Source organism: Calypte anna, chromosome 1 (genome assembly GCF_003957555.1).
Source record: "Calypte anna isolate BGI_N300 chromosome 1, bCalAnn1_v1.p, whole genome shotgun sequence".
Lineage (NCBI taxonomy): Eukaryota > Metazoa > Chordata > Aves > Apodiformes > Trochilidae > Calypte > Calypte anna.
In genome coordinates, this window is record NC_044244.1 from 169009884 (window position 1) to 169022185 (window position 12302).

The following is a 12302-nucleotide window of genomic DNA, read 5'->3' on the forward strand; positions in this document are numbered from 1 at the left end:
GTTGGATATTAGAAAGAATTTCTTTACAGAGAGGGTGATGAGGCATTGGAATGGGCTGCCCAGGGAAGTAGTGGATTCTCTGTAAGGTGGAAGTCCCCAGCATGTGTCAGGGGAAAGGCCATCTGCTTCCCTCTATGTCATCAGTAGGGATAATAAGAAGAAAGCCTGTTGGCTGAATTGTGTGGGTCTTCACTCTGCTTTGGTAGTGATAGAATTTGTCTGAGTTCAAGCTGTCTGTCCAGTTAATCTGGGGAGCTGCAGGGGACCTGCCTCCAAACTTGACATTCCAGTTGAAGCGTGACTGGGAGCTGAAACGTAGCTTTTCCACCCTGGGATTGGCAGGTAAAAGGGACATTTTGTTCCATTTTAGTACTACAGATTAAGGAGTAGCAATCCATACAATCCATACGACTGTGGCAGATCCAGATAGGACTGTTGTCTCTAGTGGAAAATGCCATAATTACTGAAAATATTACTTTTGCTGCAGAGACTGTTGGTTGAAACTTTTATTATGGGTTTTGTTCTTCCCTCTGGCTTTATCTGAGTTCTGAAACAAGTGTCCCTCTCTGGAAAGAAAGTGGCAACAAACTGTTCCACTGGCAGGATAAACTTAAAGAACCAATTTTGTGTTTTAGAGCCTAATTATCTCAGCCATTTAATACAAGAAGCCAAATGTAGTATTTTCCTTTTAATCAATTACTCATCTCTTCTTGCAGGATCCTTCATCTGTGCCAAATTCTGACAATGCCTTCACGCTGTTTTATGTAAAATTCAGAGCAGCTGCTCCCAAAGTCAGAGTAAGTAGACTGGTAACTAATTGCTAAAAGGAAGCTGTAAAAATGGGGTTTGAATTTATTAGTAATGTGGATGCAGAGACTGTGTATTGTACAAGTGTGAATTTCCAAAGACTGCATAGTGTCCATGGAAAAATACTGCAAACTCTTCCAGTTATTATAAAAAATCATTTGCTGATAATATTTTTTCTTTTTATTGTGTAGACTCTTATTGAACAAGTAGAGCAAAGAACTGAAAAGATGCCAGAGTGAGTATGTCTACATAACTTATTTTCTGCAATTTCATGTTTTGAAAATCTTTACTTTTGTTTCAATCATTTTGTTTCATCATCAGTTTAAAAGAAAAGTTTGAAAAATAGTAATTAGGTAGACCTAAAAGGTGGTATTGGAATGAATTTTGTTTTCCAGAAAAGAGCCTTCAAGGATGCATTACTGTTTAAATTTCTTGTCTAGGTATCAGCAAGTTCTCAATGAAATCCATCAGTGTTACCTCGACCAGAGGGAGCTTTTGCTTGGTCCAAGTATTGCTAGCACTGTTACAGAATTAACCAATCAGAACAACAAAGATCATTGTGCTCTGGTAGGTAATGGAGTTGGGATGTTGTGGGATTTTGTTATGCTTTAATTTCCACCCACCACCAAGTAAACTGTACTTACTTAATTCAGTCATTCACATACAGAATTGCCTCTTTTGCTTGTGGCTTTGAATGATTAAAATTTGACTAGTATTTTCAATTAATACATGTTTTCTGGAAGATTACTCTGTAAAAACTCAACTACAAACCTCACAAAGGGGTATTTGCAAAAGCAGAAAATGTGGTTACTTAAGTTTAATCAGAAATATAAAGGGGCAAATGTTTCTTAACGAACTTGTATTTGGCTTGTAACATCCTCTCAGTCCTTGGTTTTATAGTTGATCTCAATTTTTAATTTCACAAAGCTTCAATATAATCATAGCTGTAATAATAATATTACAGTGTTCAATATACTGGAGTAGTATATAATAATTAGAGCTGTAATGCTTCCTGTGGTACTGATGAAAGGAAATAATTTAATAATCAAGTATTTTTTTTCTCTGAATATAGGTGCGAAGTGGCTGTGCCTTTATGGTCCATGTATGCCAGGATGAACACCAGCTTTACAATGAGTTCTTCACAAAGCCAACACCAAAACTGGAGTAGGTTGTACATGCTGGTTTTGTTTTACTACATGTTGTATTTACTGTGCTGTGGTATAGCAGAAAGTTGTAAGGCAAACAGCAAGGTTGTCATGAAGTGGCTTGGTAAGAACCAGTAAAAAAAAAACCCTGTCACTTTTGATGTTCTTTTGTTTTCTTTTTCCTTCAAGCAAAGCTGATGGTTTACATTCTCCATAAATAATCTGAGTAATGTAAATGCCCTATAGATTGTCTAAAAGAGATAAGAGATGTGCATTTGCTTTGGAAATAACTGCAGAGGTTACATTGCTACAGCTCTAAGCTGTTCTTGTACTGCCTCTATGCCAGTGGTTTACACAGTCAGCTGCAGAAGTGCTTTTAAACTTGAGTTTAAAATTAAGCTGAGGTATTCCAGCCATTTTTCACCAAGGATTTAGTTAGGGAGTTTCCCTTCCTGCCACAGAATATTTGTGGGTACCTGTATGTGGCCTGAATGGAAGGCAAGGTAATGGACAGGTGACAGGACACTGTGTATCTGCTTGGCCTAGATCTAGCAGAGTGACAGCTTGTTTTCTTTACATAGTAATTGCATTTTAAAAGTATTGTCAGTTTTTTAGAAAAGACCTATAACAATAGAACAATTGAGTAGATTGTTCCCGATTTTCTCCAGTTTTCTGGTATGTATTAATGACTGTTGATTTCATAATTTTGAAATTTGGGTGGGTCATGTTCCTTTGCTATGAAGTTCATAAATAGAGTATATTCCTATTGATACAACCAAGACACTGGTTATGAGTATTGTGTTCTCTTAAGAGCAGCTTGAGGTGAAATACTGGAGAAAATACTGCCCATTGCCCTACCTCTTCTCTAAAACTAAAGAAAGACCATAAGTGCTTAAAGCCTCACTATAAGCAAAAGTGCCAGAGTAGTAGCAGTCTTTCTCTTTTCTGAGAAATTGAGGTCTTGTGTGGGATATTCTCAGGATGTGAGGTAACCTTACTAAACTGACTTAAGAACCAATTCAGCCAGCTCACTCCAAATCCTGAAGCAAACATCCCAAACTGAAATCAGTGTAAAATGTTGTTCAGGAAGGAATTTCATCACTGCTGCTCTTTGCACTGAGAATGAGAATAGGCTTTGATTGGTTTTGAGTCTTGATGGAAAGTAGTTGCACCCTTTCAGAACAAATAGCAACAAATTTATTATGTTTTTTATTCTGAAGTGCTGAGGTGCTCTTAAGGTAGAATAGCTGGGTCTATGTACAGATAGCAATTTACCAAAAATCTAGCTGAGTGTGGAGATCTGAGGTTGAGTGTTGTATTTAATAACAAAGCTGTTCAAACTTTGTTTTTAACAGGGAGAGTTACTATTTTATCAAGTGGCAACAGTAGAGAGACATTCAAAATGTTTCCTTTTTGACTGTTTTTGTCCATGACCAGGAAGGAAGTGTCCTTATCCTATTGTCAGATGTTCTTTGTGAATTGGAAAAAAAATAAATGGTAGTGTAATAAACTCAACAACTGTACCACAGTGTAAATATTTAAATATTCTTAGTGTTTATGTTTCCAAGTCTAAGTGGGGAATTACTTGAATTATTAGCTAATCTGTGATTTAGTGAAGGGAGCCTTGAGAATGGCAAAATATCTAGAATGAATGCTACTGGTGTCTGAACCAAGATATTCATCACTTTAAACAGGAAAGAAAAATAAATCAAAGTGGGGTTTCTGGTATTTCATATTGCATTGATACTGCAGCTTCAGTTAGATTGGAGAGTGTGCCCTGCAATGGTAGAAGTTGTTACAGAGAAGATTACCAAGCTTCTCCTCAAGTGTCCCTCTTGTGTTCCCAACTCAGATGCTCCAAGTTGAGTACTTGGAATCAACCTTTTCTCTAGGGGAAACTGGGGATATGATTCTGAGCACAGCAGGAGCATTTCTTTACTCAGAAGTTGTAAAGGGTAAACCAGTTTGCAGGATCTTCCCTTTGTGACAGTTTGAGTTGTTGGTTGCTGTTTTTTCATTATTTTAAAATGATTTCAAGACTGTACCACCATTTTAAGCAGTCAGTATTATTTATCTCTCAGGAGACTTTATAGGAAATCAGCAGTTGATGTTTTAAGCAGTCTTTTCATGTCTTCTATGATACCATGTTGCATTGTTTTCTCAGCCTCCTTTTTAAAATCTTTGCTGTAAAATTATCTGTGTTTGTGATAAAATATTATTTTGGTATTGTGGGATCCTGAAAGTGTTTTGCTTTGTTTTGTTCTTTTTCTTTGTAGTGAACTCTTGGAGAAGTTGTGTCTTTCATTGTATGATGTCCTAAGGCCAATGATCATCCATGTTATTCACTTAGAAACACTTTCTGAACTCTGTGGGATTCTCAAAAATGAGATGCTTGAAGATCATGTGCAGAACAATGGTAACTGAGAGATGGAAATTAGTTTTAGTTGTCTTATTAACTGGAAAAATTATTAGGTTGCATAGGCTAAAACCAAACCTTGTGGGCTTTTATTTTTTCTTTCTAATGGCTCTTAGACACATCAAAGATGAGTTAAATTCACTTTAAATAAATTATGGGTTTTTGTTTATAATATATAGGTCTGTATTTATGGGTGTGTGTGTGTATTTTCATTTAGATTGATGTTACAGACTTCTCTTGTCTCTAGATTGTAGAAATGCAAGTATTCAACCAGTGTATGGAAGTACACCAGGAGTGACTGAAATGTACTTTTCAAATGAACGAATTGCTTCCCTTGCCCCTGCTAATGCATCATCCCTGTAGATCTCTGCACACATGATGATAAAGCAAAGCAAACCACATTTTTTCATTCTTTTTGACATGTAGTGATAGTCTGTTCCCAGACTAGAAATTCTAGTAACTTCAGCAGAGATAGCTGGTAGAAATTTTTGAGTTTTGGAAGTGTTCAGAGGTCGTAGTCTCATAGAAGGGAGCCAATCAGAAAAAAACCAACTGGTATCTCCTTTTCTTAGTAGAACTAATGCTTAATGGAATCATTATTCAGCATATATATAACACAGCATATGTATATAACATACATAAGATGTTTATAACAACACATCTTTTTCTCTGTGCCAGTCAGTATTGTAAGGAATTACTCGTTTTCCTGGAAGTAGAATTGTAACACTGTTTAGAATGAGGAACAAAAATGGTGATATAATCTCTTAGCTGGTCTTATGTGACTTTCTACTACTTAAACTCAGACAGATCCTATAGTTCTTAAGTTGGATGTGAGCAGCTTTGGTTCTTCTGTTCTGGTAGGTAGGTAGATGAGTTGCTTTTCAGCTTCTGACAGTTCTACTGCAGGGATTGGGATCTCTCTCTGCAGGGATCTCTCTCTATGAGAGAACCAAAGCATGTTGGTTTGGTATCCTAGCAGAAATGCCACTCCACATAGCCAAGTCTTAAATGCTTAGAATGCTTAATTATAACATGGTGTTTGATGGTATCAGTGTGAGATTTTATTTTCACAGTCCAGTTAAAATCTGGGGAGCTGAAGTGCCTGCAGTATGAAGTTCAGGATTTCCTTTTCTGTCACAAATTTGTCTGCATGCCACTGTTCCAAAAATAGTCTGACTCTATCTACAGCAAGCAAGTTTTGTGGTGGTTCTATGTATGATACTTCAAACTTTTGAGTCTATAAGCTTGTTTTGTAATGAAATAAAAAAAATTTATATCTTTTCTTCTTTATCAGCTGAACAACTGGGTGCCTTTGCAGCTGGTGTCAAACAGATGTTAGAAGATGTACAAGAGCGTCTTGTCTATAGGACACACATTTACATTCAGACTGATATCACAGGCTATAAGCCTGCTCCAGGTGATCTTGCATATCCTGACAAGTTGGAAATGATGGAGGTATAGCATCAGCTTTTTGATTTGTGGGTTTTTTTTTATATGCAGTGTGTATAATTGTGCAACACTGTGCTCTGCAGATGGCGTTTTCCAGTTATTAGGTGTATTTGTATTATTTGCACTATCAACTTTGGCAAATGTTGAAGCTATGTATATGTATATGCATATGCATATGTATATATATATATGGGATAGAAAAAATTCAGATCTAATTATACCTTACTGTGTTCAATTCTTACCTGTGAACAGACAATCACTGTGATATAGTTCCGAGACCTCAACTCATGTTGCTATAATCTTGTCTTTATATGTGTCTGAAGCTTTTATTACATTAGAGGTCATGCTTTGATCATTCTAAAGGGTATTTTTAGGTTTTGAGGAAAGCATTTACAAATCTTGAAGCCAGTGAGTTTGTAAAATACTTGCCCTTTATACTGAAAGTTTAAGGACTGTAAGGCTTTTGAAGAAGAAAAAGCAAAAAATTGTAATTGGGAAGCCAACCACACACAATGTAGCTAAATGGGATCACTCCATTCAGAACAGCTACTTATCAGAAGTTTCCTCAGTATAACTGGAGAACTTCTGAATATTAACTGTAACTTCTGTGGGCAAGCAGTGCAGATTCTTAATGTACACACGGCCTTATTTTCTAATTAGTCCTATGGTCATTCAGTTAGGCAGAAGAAAGTGAGTTTTATGGTTCATTCTAAATCAAGAAATTATGCAGCTCTTCATATGTCCTCACAAGACTCCAGTTTTTGCCTGGTTTGATATTAATTTTGCTACTTGATTGCTTTTAAACCTCAAAACCTTACTATTTAGAGAGACTTTCTGAGTAAATGAATTATTAAAATATTAAAAGCACAGAGCAGAAATATTTCTGGTGCTGTTCTGCTCAAATATTAATGTAGTTCTTTGCTCATTCTTGCTGCCTCCTTTCTTTGAAGTAGACCAAGTAGTGAAAAAGGTTGAAGTGTGGAAGTGTTGAGTAATGTTAGGGGAAAACTGTTTGTTAAACTTCTGTAGGGAATAAACTAGAGAGTACTTTGGGGTCATCTGCACAAATTATTTATTGAAATAAAACCATCAGAGAAATTATATGTATGAAATGCAAGGGAATGTTGAATTGAGTTCCCCTATTTTTTAACTTCTCTTTCTCAGTGGTTTTACTGATGGGTATTTAGAGATCAATACAAACAGGCAAAGTGGAAAGAAGAGTCATCTGCAGTCCTTGTGAATCTTAAGTTGTTGTTGACATGTTTCTGCTACTCTTTTTGTAAACATCTGTCTTTATTTCTTTCCATGTAAATTTCTTTGAAACACTGAGGAGCTGATTGGAGCTGATACCTTTTGCAATTTAATGTGCTGTTGGTTGTAATGCTGCTTAAATTAAGGACGAAAAAAAAATACTAACATTTTGTGGTATATCTTCCTTTGCAGCAAATTGCACAGAGTTTAAAAGAGGAAAAGAAGAAGGTGCCATCTGAAGCTTCATTTTCAGATGTCCGGCTAGAAGATCCCGAGTCCAGCAGCTTGGTTAAATCTGGTATGAAATATATTCCATTTTATGTTATTAATACATAAAGTTCACTGAGAGTGAACATTAGCTTAAACCATCAGTTAGAAACTTGTATGTATCTTAAGAGGGTTTCTGTCCTAGAGAAATTTCTAAGGTATATTGAGAGGTGAACTTTGTCTCAGGGTTCTTAATCACTTGGATTTTTTTTTTTAATGAAAAACTGCTTAATCTTGTTTTTTTGTGGTGTTTCTTTATGCTTGTAGTGCAATCTCTACTTTCTACAAAACTGAGCTTCTGAGACATCTACTTACAGATGCTTCTGTTTGTTAGCTGTGCTAAGATTAGAATGATGTTTTGGTGTGTCAGGCACGTCTCTTAAATTAATGCTTTGAGCATCTGGGAGCAGCTTTGCACGTGCTTTTACCTGGGAGGGTGACTTCTTCCTTAAAATGTGTCCCACTTAGCAAAATGAGTTAGTGATTTCAGCCGTTTATAGTAATTCACAGTATGGTCCCTGACTATTCAATTACCTGACCCACGTGCCTGTAAATTACAGTGAACTGGAAGCAAATTCCATGAAATGTGACTCTTGATGTCAGTGATTTGACTGTTACAACCCATTAAATTTTTGTCTTAAGATCTGTGAAGAATTTCTCTCTTTATTTTATCATCGTGCAGACTGGCACAGTTATTTTTGCCAGCACCACCTCCCACTGCTCTTTGTCCATTGTTTCTCATATTCCTTTGATTACCTGGTTGTTTTTTGCATTTGGTTTGCAAGACCTCCAAAGGTCTTTCTGGCTCTTTCTAACTGGGCTTTACAAATTCTGTTGAGTGGAGTTCATTCTGCTTCAAAATAGGTGTGTGGCATTCATAAGTCCTAGAAATCCCACCTGCATTTAGGAGACAGAAGCAACATATATGGTGTAATTTGATGATAAATGTCTGAGATAATTGGGATTATTTACCTTCAAAGGTGCCTCTTTCCCAGTTCAGATCCCACAGGAGTATCTGAAGTGACTAATAAATAGCATAGGAACCTCAAGCTGACAACTAAGGTCTTCCAAGCCTCCTAATTACTGTGACAGTAAATTTGTTGTTGCAAAAGGTAGAAAGATATTGCTGAATTATTTTAGACAATTCCTGCACACAAACACTTCACAAGTGCCTGTTCCATCATTAGGTAAAACTTTTTTGAATGGTTGCTAATTGGAATCAGAGTTCTGATGTTATTGACTCAGCTGTTTCCCAGGATTTAAGAACAAAATGAAAATAATTACAAGACTGATGTCTGTCAGGTGTTGTGAAAATCCATTTTGAGCATACAAAATTATTGTAAAGGTTACCCAAGAGGGGAACTGCTTAATATTTACAACCTCCTCATGACAAAATTGATTTTGCCATTATTTTTGCTGTTATTACCATGATGTTCAAACCCTGTGCTTTATGCAACTATATAATCCATGTAGGATTATTCCCAGCAGAAAGAAAAGCATGAAGAAGTAAAATTGATGGAATAAGTATTTTTTTTTCTTTTTTTTTCTGAGCATCTCATGTAGTTCTGTGATCACTTTATTTTCTTTTTCATTTTTCCCCTGTGCTTGTTTTTTTCAGTAATTGTTTGGCTATTTCAGCCACTGAGCTAAATAGGGCAAGGGTCACTGGAGACATGCCCATAAAAATAACTCATTAAAAAAGGTTGAGCTGGGCTATTCCTCAAAGCCAGTTCATCTCTTTCACAGCCGTGTGCTACATACACATCAGAAATCCAGTAGTGACCTGCTCAGGAAAAAAAAAGAGCTAATTTTTTTGTGTGTAAATAACATAGATCTTTATACTGACCCACAGTAATAAGGGCAGTCAATATTGTAGTCTTTTTCATCTGAAAGGACAAATGGGCAAGGTTTTCATGGGTATATTTTGCTTTTAAACAGGTTCAGCAGAATCCCTTAATCCCAGGCACCAGACCATGATTTCACCAGCAGATCTGCATGGAATGTGGTATCCCACTGTCAGAAGGACTCTAGTTTGTCTCTCCAAGCTGTACAGATGTATAGATGTAAGCAAATTTTTTTTTTTAAGTGGACTTAAACATGTTGCACCATTTATACATACTGTCATTGAAACTGGGGATGGACAATTACTGGTCTCTGTTATCTGGAAGTCTTTTTGCTGCTACCTTTACATGAAACAATTGAACTGACAAATGTAGGCCATCATTTCCAAGACATTTTTGTGTGTGCAGAATTAGAAAAAAGCCAGTGCTTTGTGAATCTCTTGCTTTTTCTATTAGAGAAAAACTTCAGTATCTGATGTTCAAGATACTTACCACAGTATAGTTGAGCTAATAGGACAAGAAAAAATAGAACATTTTGGGTTGGGTAGAGGGAATGTTCTTAGTGCTGAAATTCCTGGGTGAATGTGCTTTGCAGGACATCAGACAAGGTGTTGCTTCTGGTGTTAGAAATGGTGACTCTGCTACTTCATTTTGAAGATGTTCTCAGAAGTTTTTGGTGTCACATCATTTCAGCTTCTTAAATATAGGAAACATTTCCAAAGTTAAGACAGTAGGAATCTTCATGTCTGACAGAAACAAAAGAGGCATTTACTTCACAAGTACTTTGAGACTTGTCCTTCAGAGTCACAATTCTGTCACCTAACAACGTTAAAAACTGATATGTCTCTGAGAAATGGTGCCAGTTGTTTTGCTTCTCTGTATATATTATGTCTTTATTACATGCATTTAATGCATTTCAAAGTATCTTTGATAGCTGTTAGGTGAAACTGCTAGCAAGATGCTGTTTGCTTAAAAGGAAGCTGGAAAATATTAATACTTTATTGCTTAGTATATCAGTCTCATAAAGATAAATGAGTGTTTGCCCTTGTTTCCAGCTAGACCTTTGGAGAAAACGTAATTTTTGTGTTGTTTGCAAGGCTCATTTCTAGTGTTATCTACACAGTGATGTACTTATCTTTTCACTGAATTTTCTAGCAGAACTGGTTTGCTTTGTCTGCACCCTGTAAATAAGAGAAGACATGACTGGAGTGGCACCAGCAAGTCTTGGGGTAGTCAGGGCTGCCATGTACTGCGTTGGAGTGCAGGTGTAGGCAAGCTGTGTTCCTACAGCCAGATCAGCCTTGTGGTCTAGTTGTTGGCAGCCTAACAAGCTATTCCATGTCACCCAAGCCATGGCAGCTGTCATGTTTGTTCACTAACCTGGGGTTTCACTCACCTGAGGTGATTGGGGTTTGCTTGAGGTTGAGCTCAACCAGTCTCGCGTGTCAGTCGCTCACACAGGTTGTAACCCTGAGACATGGAGTGTCCTGGCAAGTTCCCAGTAAGCCTTGTTCATGCCATCAGCTGTGAATGCACGAGGTGTCACTGACCATGTCACCACCTGTGTGCAAATTCAGAGCCTGAGGCTGGATGCAGGTGTACCCTGTTCACCCCCAGGCTCTGAATTTGCACCCAGGTGGTGACATGGTCAGTGACACCTTGTGCATTCACAGCATGTATATTGGATGAGCACTGACCTAAAGTATTGCAGAGAATAGAGCTCATCCTGCAGGGAAGCCTAGATAGGTTGGCCCAGGAGTAGGATCTGTACCATTTTTCTTGGTGCATGTAAAATTAATATTATGTTCATACCATACCGCTTGCTTTTATATATGAAGCTCCATCCTGTCTGATGGCATTGAGATGGTGTTTTGGTAGCTAAATAGAGTTCTATATGCTGGCAAGCACATCCTTCACAAGCTGCAAAGCTTTCAAAAGTTCTGCTTAAGCTTTGCCAACACCTGGTTTTGGTTTTGTTTTGGTCTGATTTCTCACCCCTGCAGAGGGCAGTGTTTCAGGGATTATCGCAAGAGGCCTTATCTGCCTGCATCCACTCGCTCCTGGGAGCTGCTGATTCCATCAGCAAAAATAAGGTCAGAATATCTGCTTTGGGTATGATTTCTTTTTTTCTCCCACGTGTATATCTAAAGCAGTGAAGGGGCTACTGAAATCACAGTGAAAGCATGTTGCTCTGCCTCCAGAGTCCTGCTGGATTTGCTAGCTTGTAGTTATACTTAATGTATTGTAAAGCAAAGGTAATGATTCACATACGAGCCTGTCTGAAAAGGTGGAATTCAAATTGTAGCAATTGTGTTTACAGGCTGCTCTAACTTATGTGAATTCAATCAAGTGATACCTAAAGAAAAAATTTCTTCCTGAAGCCTCTACTCCCTATATTTGTTTTCACTGCCTGTTACTCTTTCTCTCCATTGTTTGAATTTTGAAAAATCACTGTAAGGATTAAATTAACTGGGAGTACAAGTGCTGTAGTGATTTTCTAATTCCCAACAGCCAGGAAGTCAATTTAAATCACCACCAACAACAAAAAAACCAACACAAACAAGCAAAAAACAAAATTAAAAAAGGAAAGTCTTTGTAGGCTAAAATGGTTGGATTTGTATAAGGAGTAACCATTCAGTAATGAAAAAGTTTTAGTTGCTATTAGAAGTGAAGATCTGTCTTGAAGTCTTTCTTTTGAGAGTCCAGAAAAATACCTGTTAATGTAATGTCTTTAAAAGGAAGTTCAAACCCTGTTTCCTCTGATCTTGAGAAATAAATATGTAATTGATTCAGAGTGCTATGATTAGTTATCCATTCCAGCACTGTATATTGGATGAGCACTGACCTTAACTATTGCAGAGAACAGAGCTCATCCTGCAGGGAAGCCTAGACAGGTTGGCCCAGGACTAGGATCTGTACCATTTTTCTTGATGCATGTAAACTTAATATTATCTAGTGAAACAGTGCATGGAACTGTAATTAAAAAAAAGAAAAAAAAAGAAACCCTTCCATCATTTATTTTTAGTAAACATTTCTGTTTGTTAAAACTGCAGATTCAAATCTAATTTCTTCTTTACCATTCTATTTAAGGTTTTATCAAGGAAAGTTCTCTTCCAGCTTGCCAAA

The 12302-nt window shown here is 37.1% G+C and overlaps 1 protein-coding gene across 1 annotated transcript in view; it reads left to right on the forward strand.

Moving 5' to 3' along the window:
• The window catches only part of COG3 (component of oligomeric golgi complex 3), a 33068-nt gene that overhangs the window by 10695 nt on the left and 10071 nt on the right, over window positions 1–12302 (forward strand). The window contains exons 8-16 of the mRNA XM_030468347.1: window positions 717–797; window positions 999–1042; window positions 1248–1374; window positions 1880–1971; window positions 4229–4368; window positions 5663–5823; window positions 7261–7366; window positions 9274–9398; window positions 11180–11269. Coding sequence (XP_030324207.1) covers window positions 717–797; window positions 999–1042; window positions 1248–1374; window positions 1880–1971; window positions 4229–4368; window positions 5663–5823; window positions 7261–7366; window positions 9274–9398; window positions 11180–11269 — 966 coding nt within the window. The remainder of the gene's footprint in view (window positions 1–716; window positions 798–998; window positions 1043–1247; window positions 1375–1879; window positions 1972–4228; window positions 4369–5662; window positions 5824–7260; window positions 7367–9273; window positions 9399–11179; window positions 11270–12302) is intronic.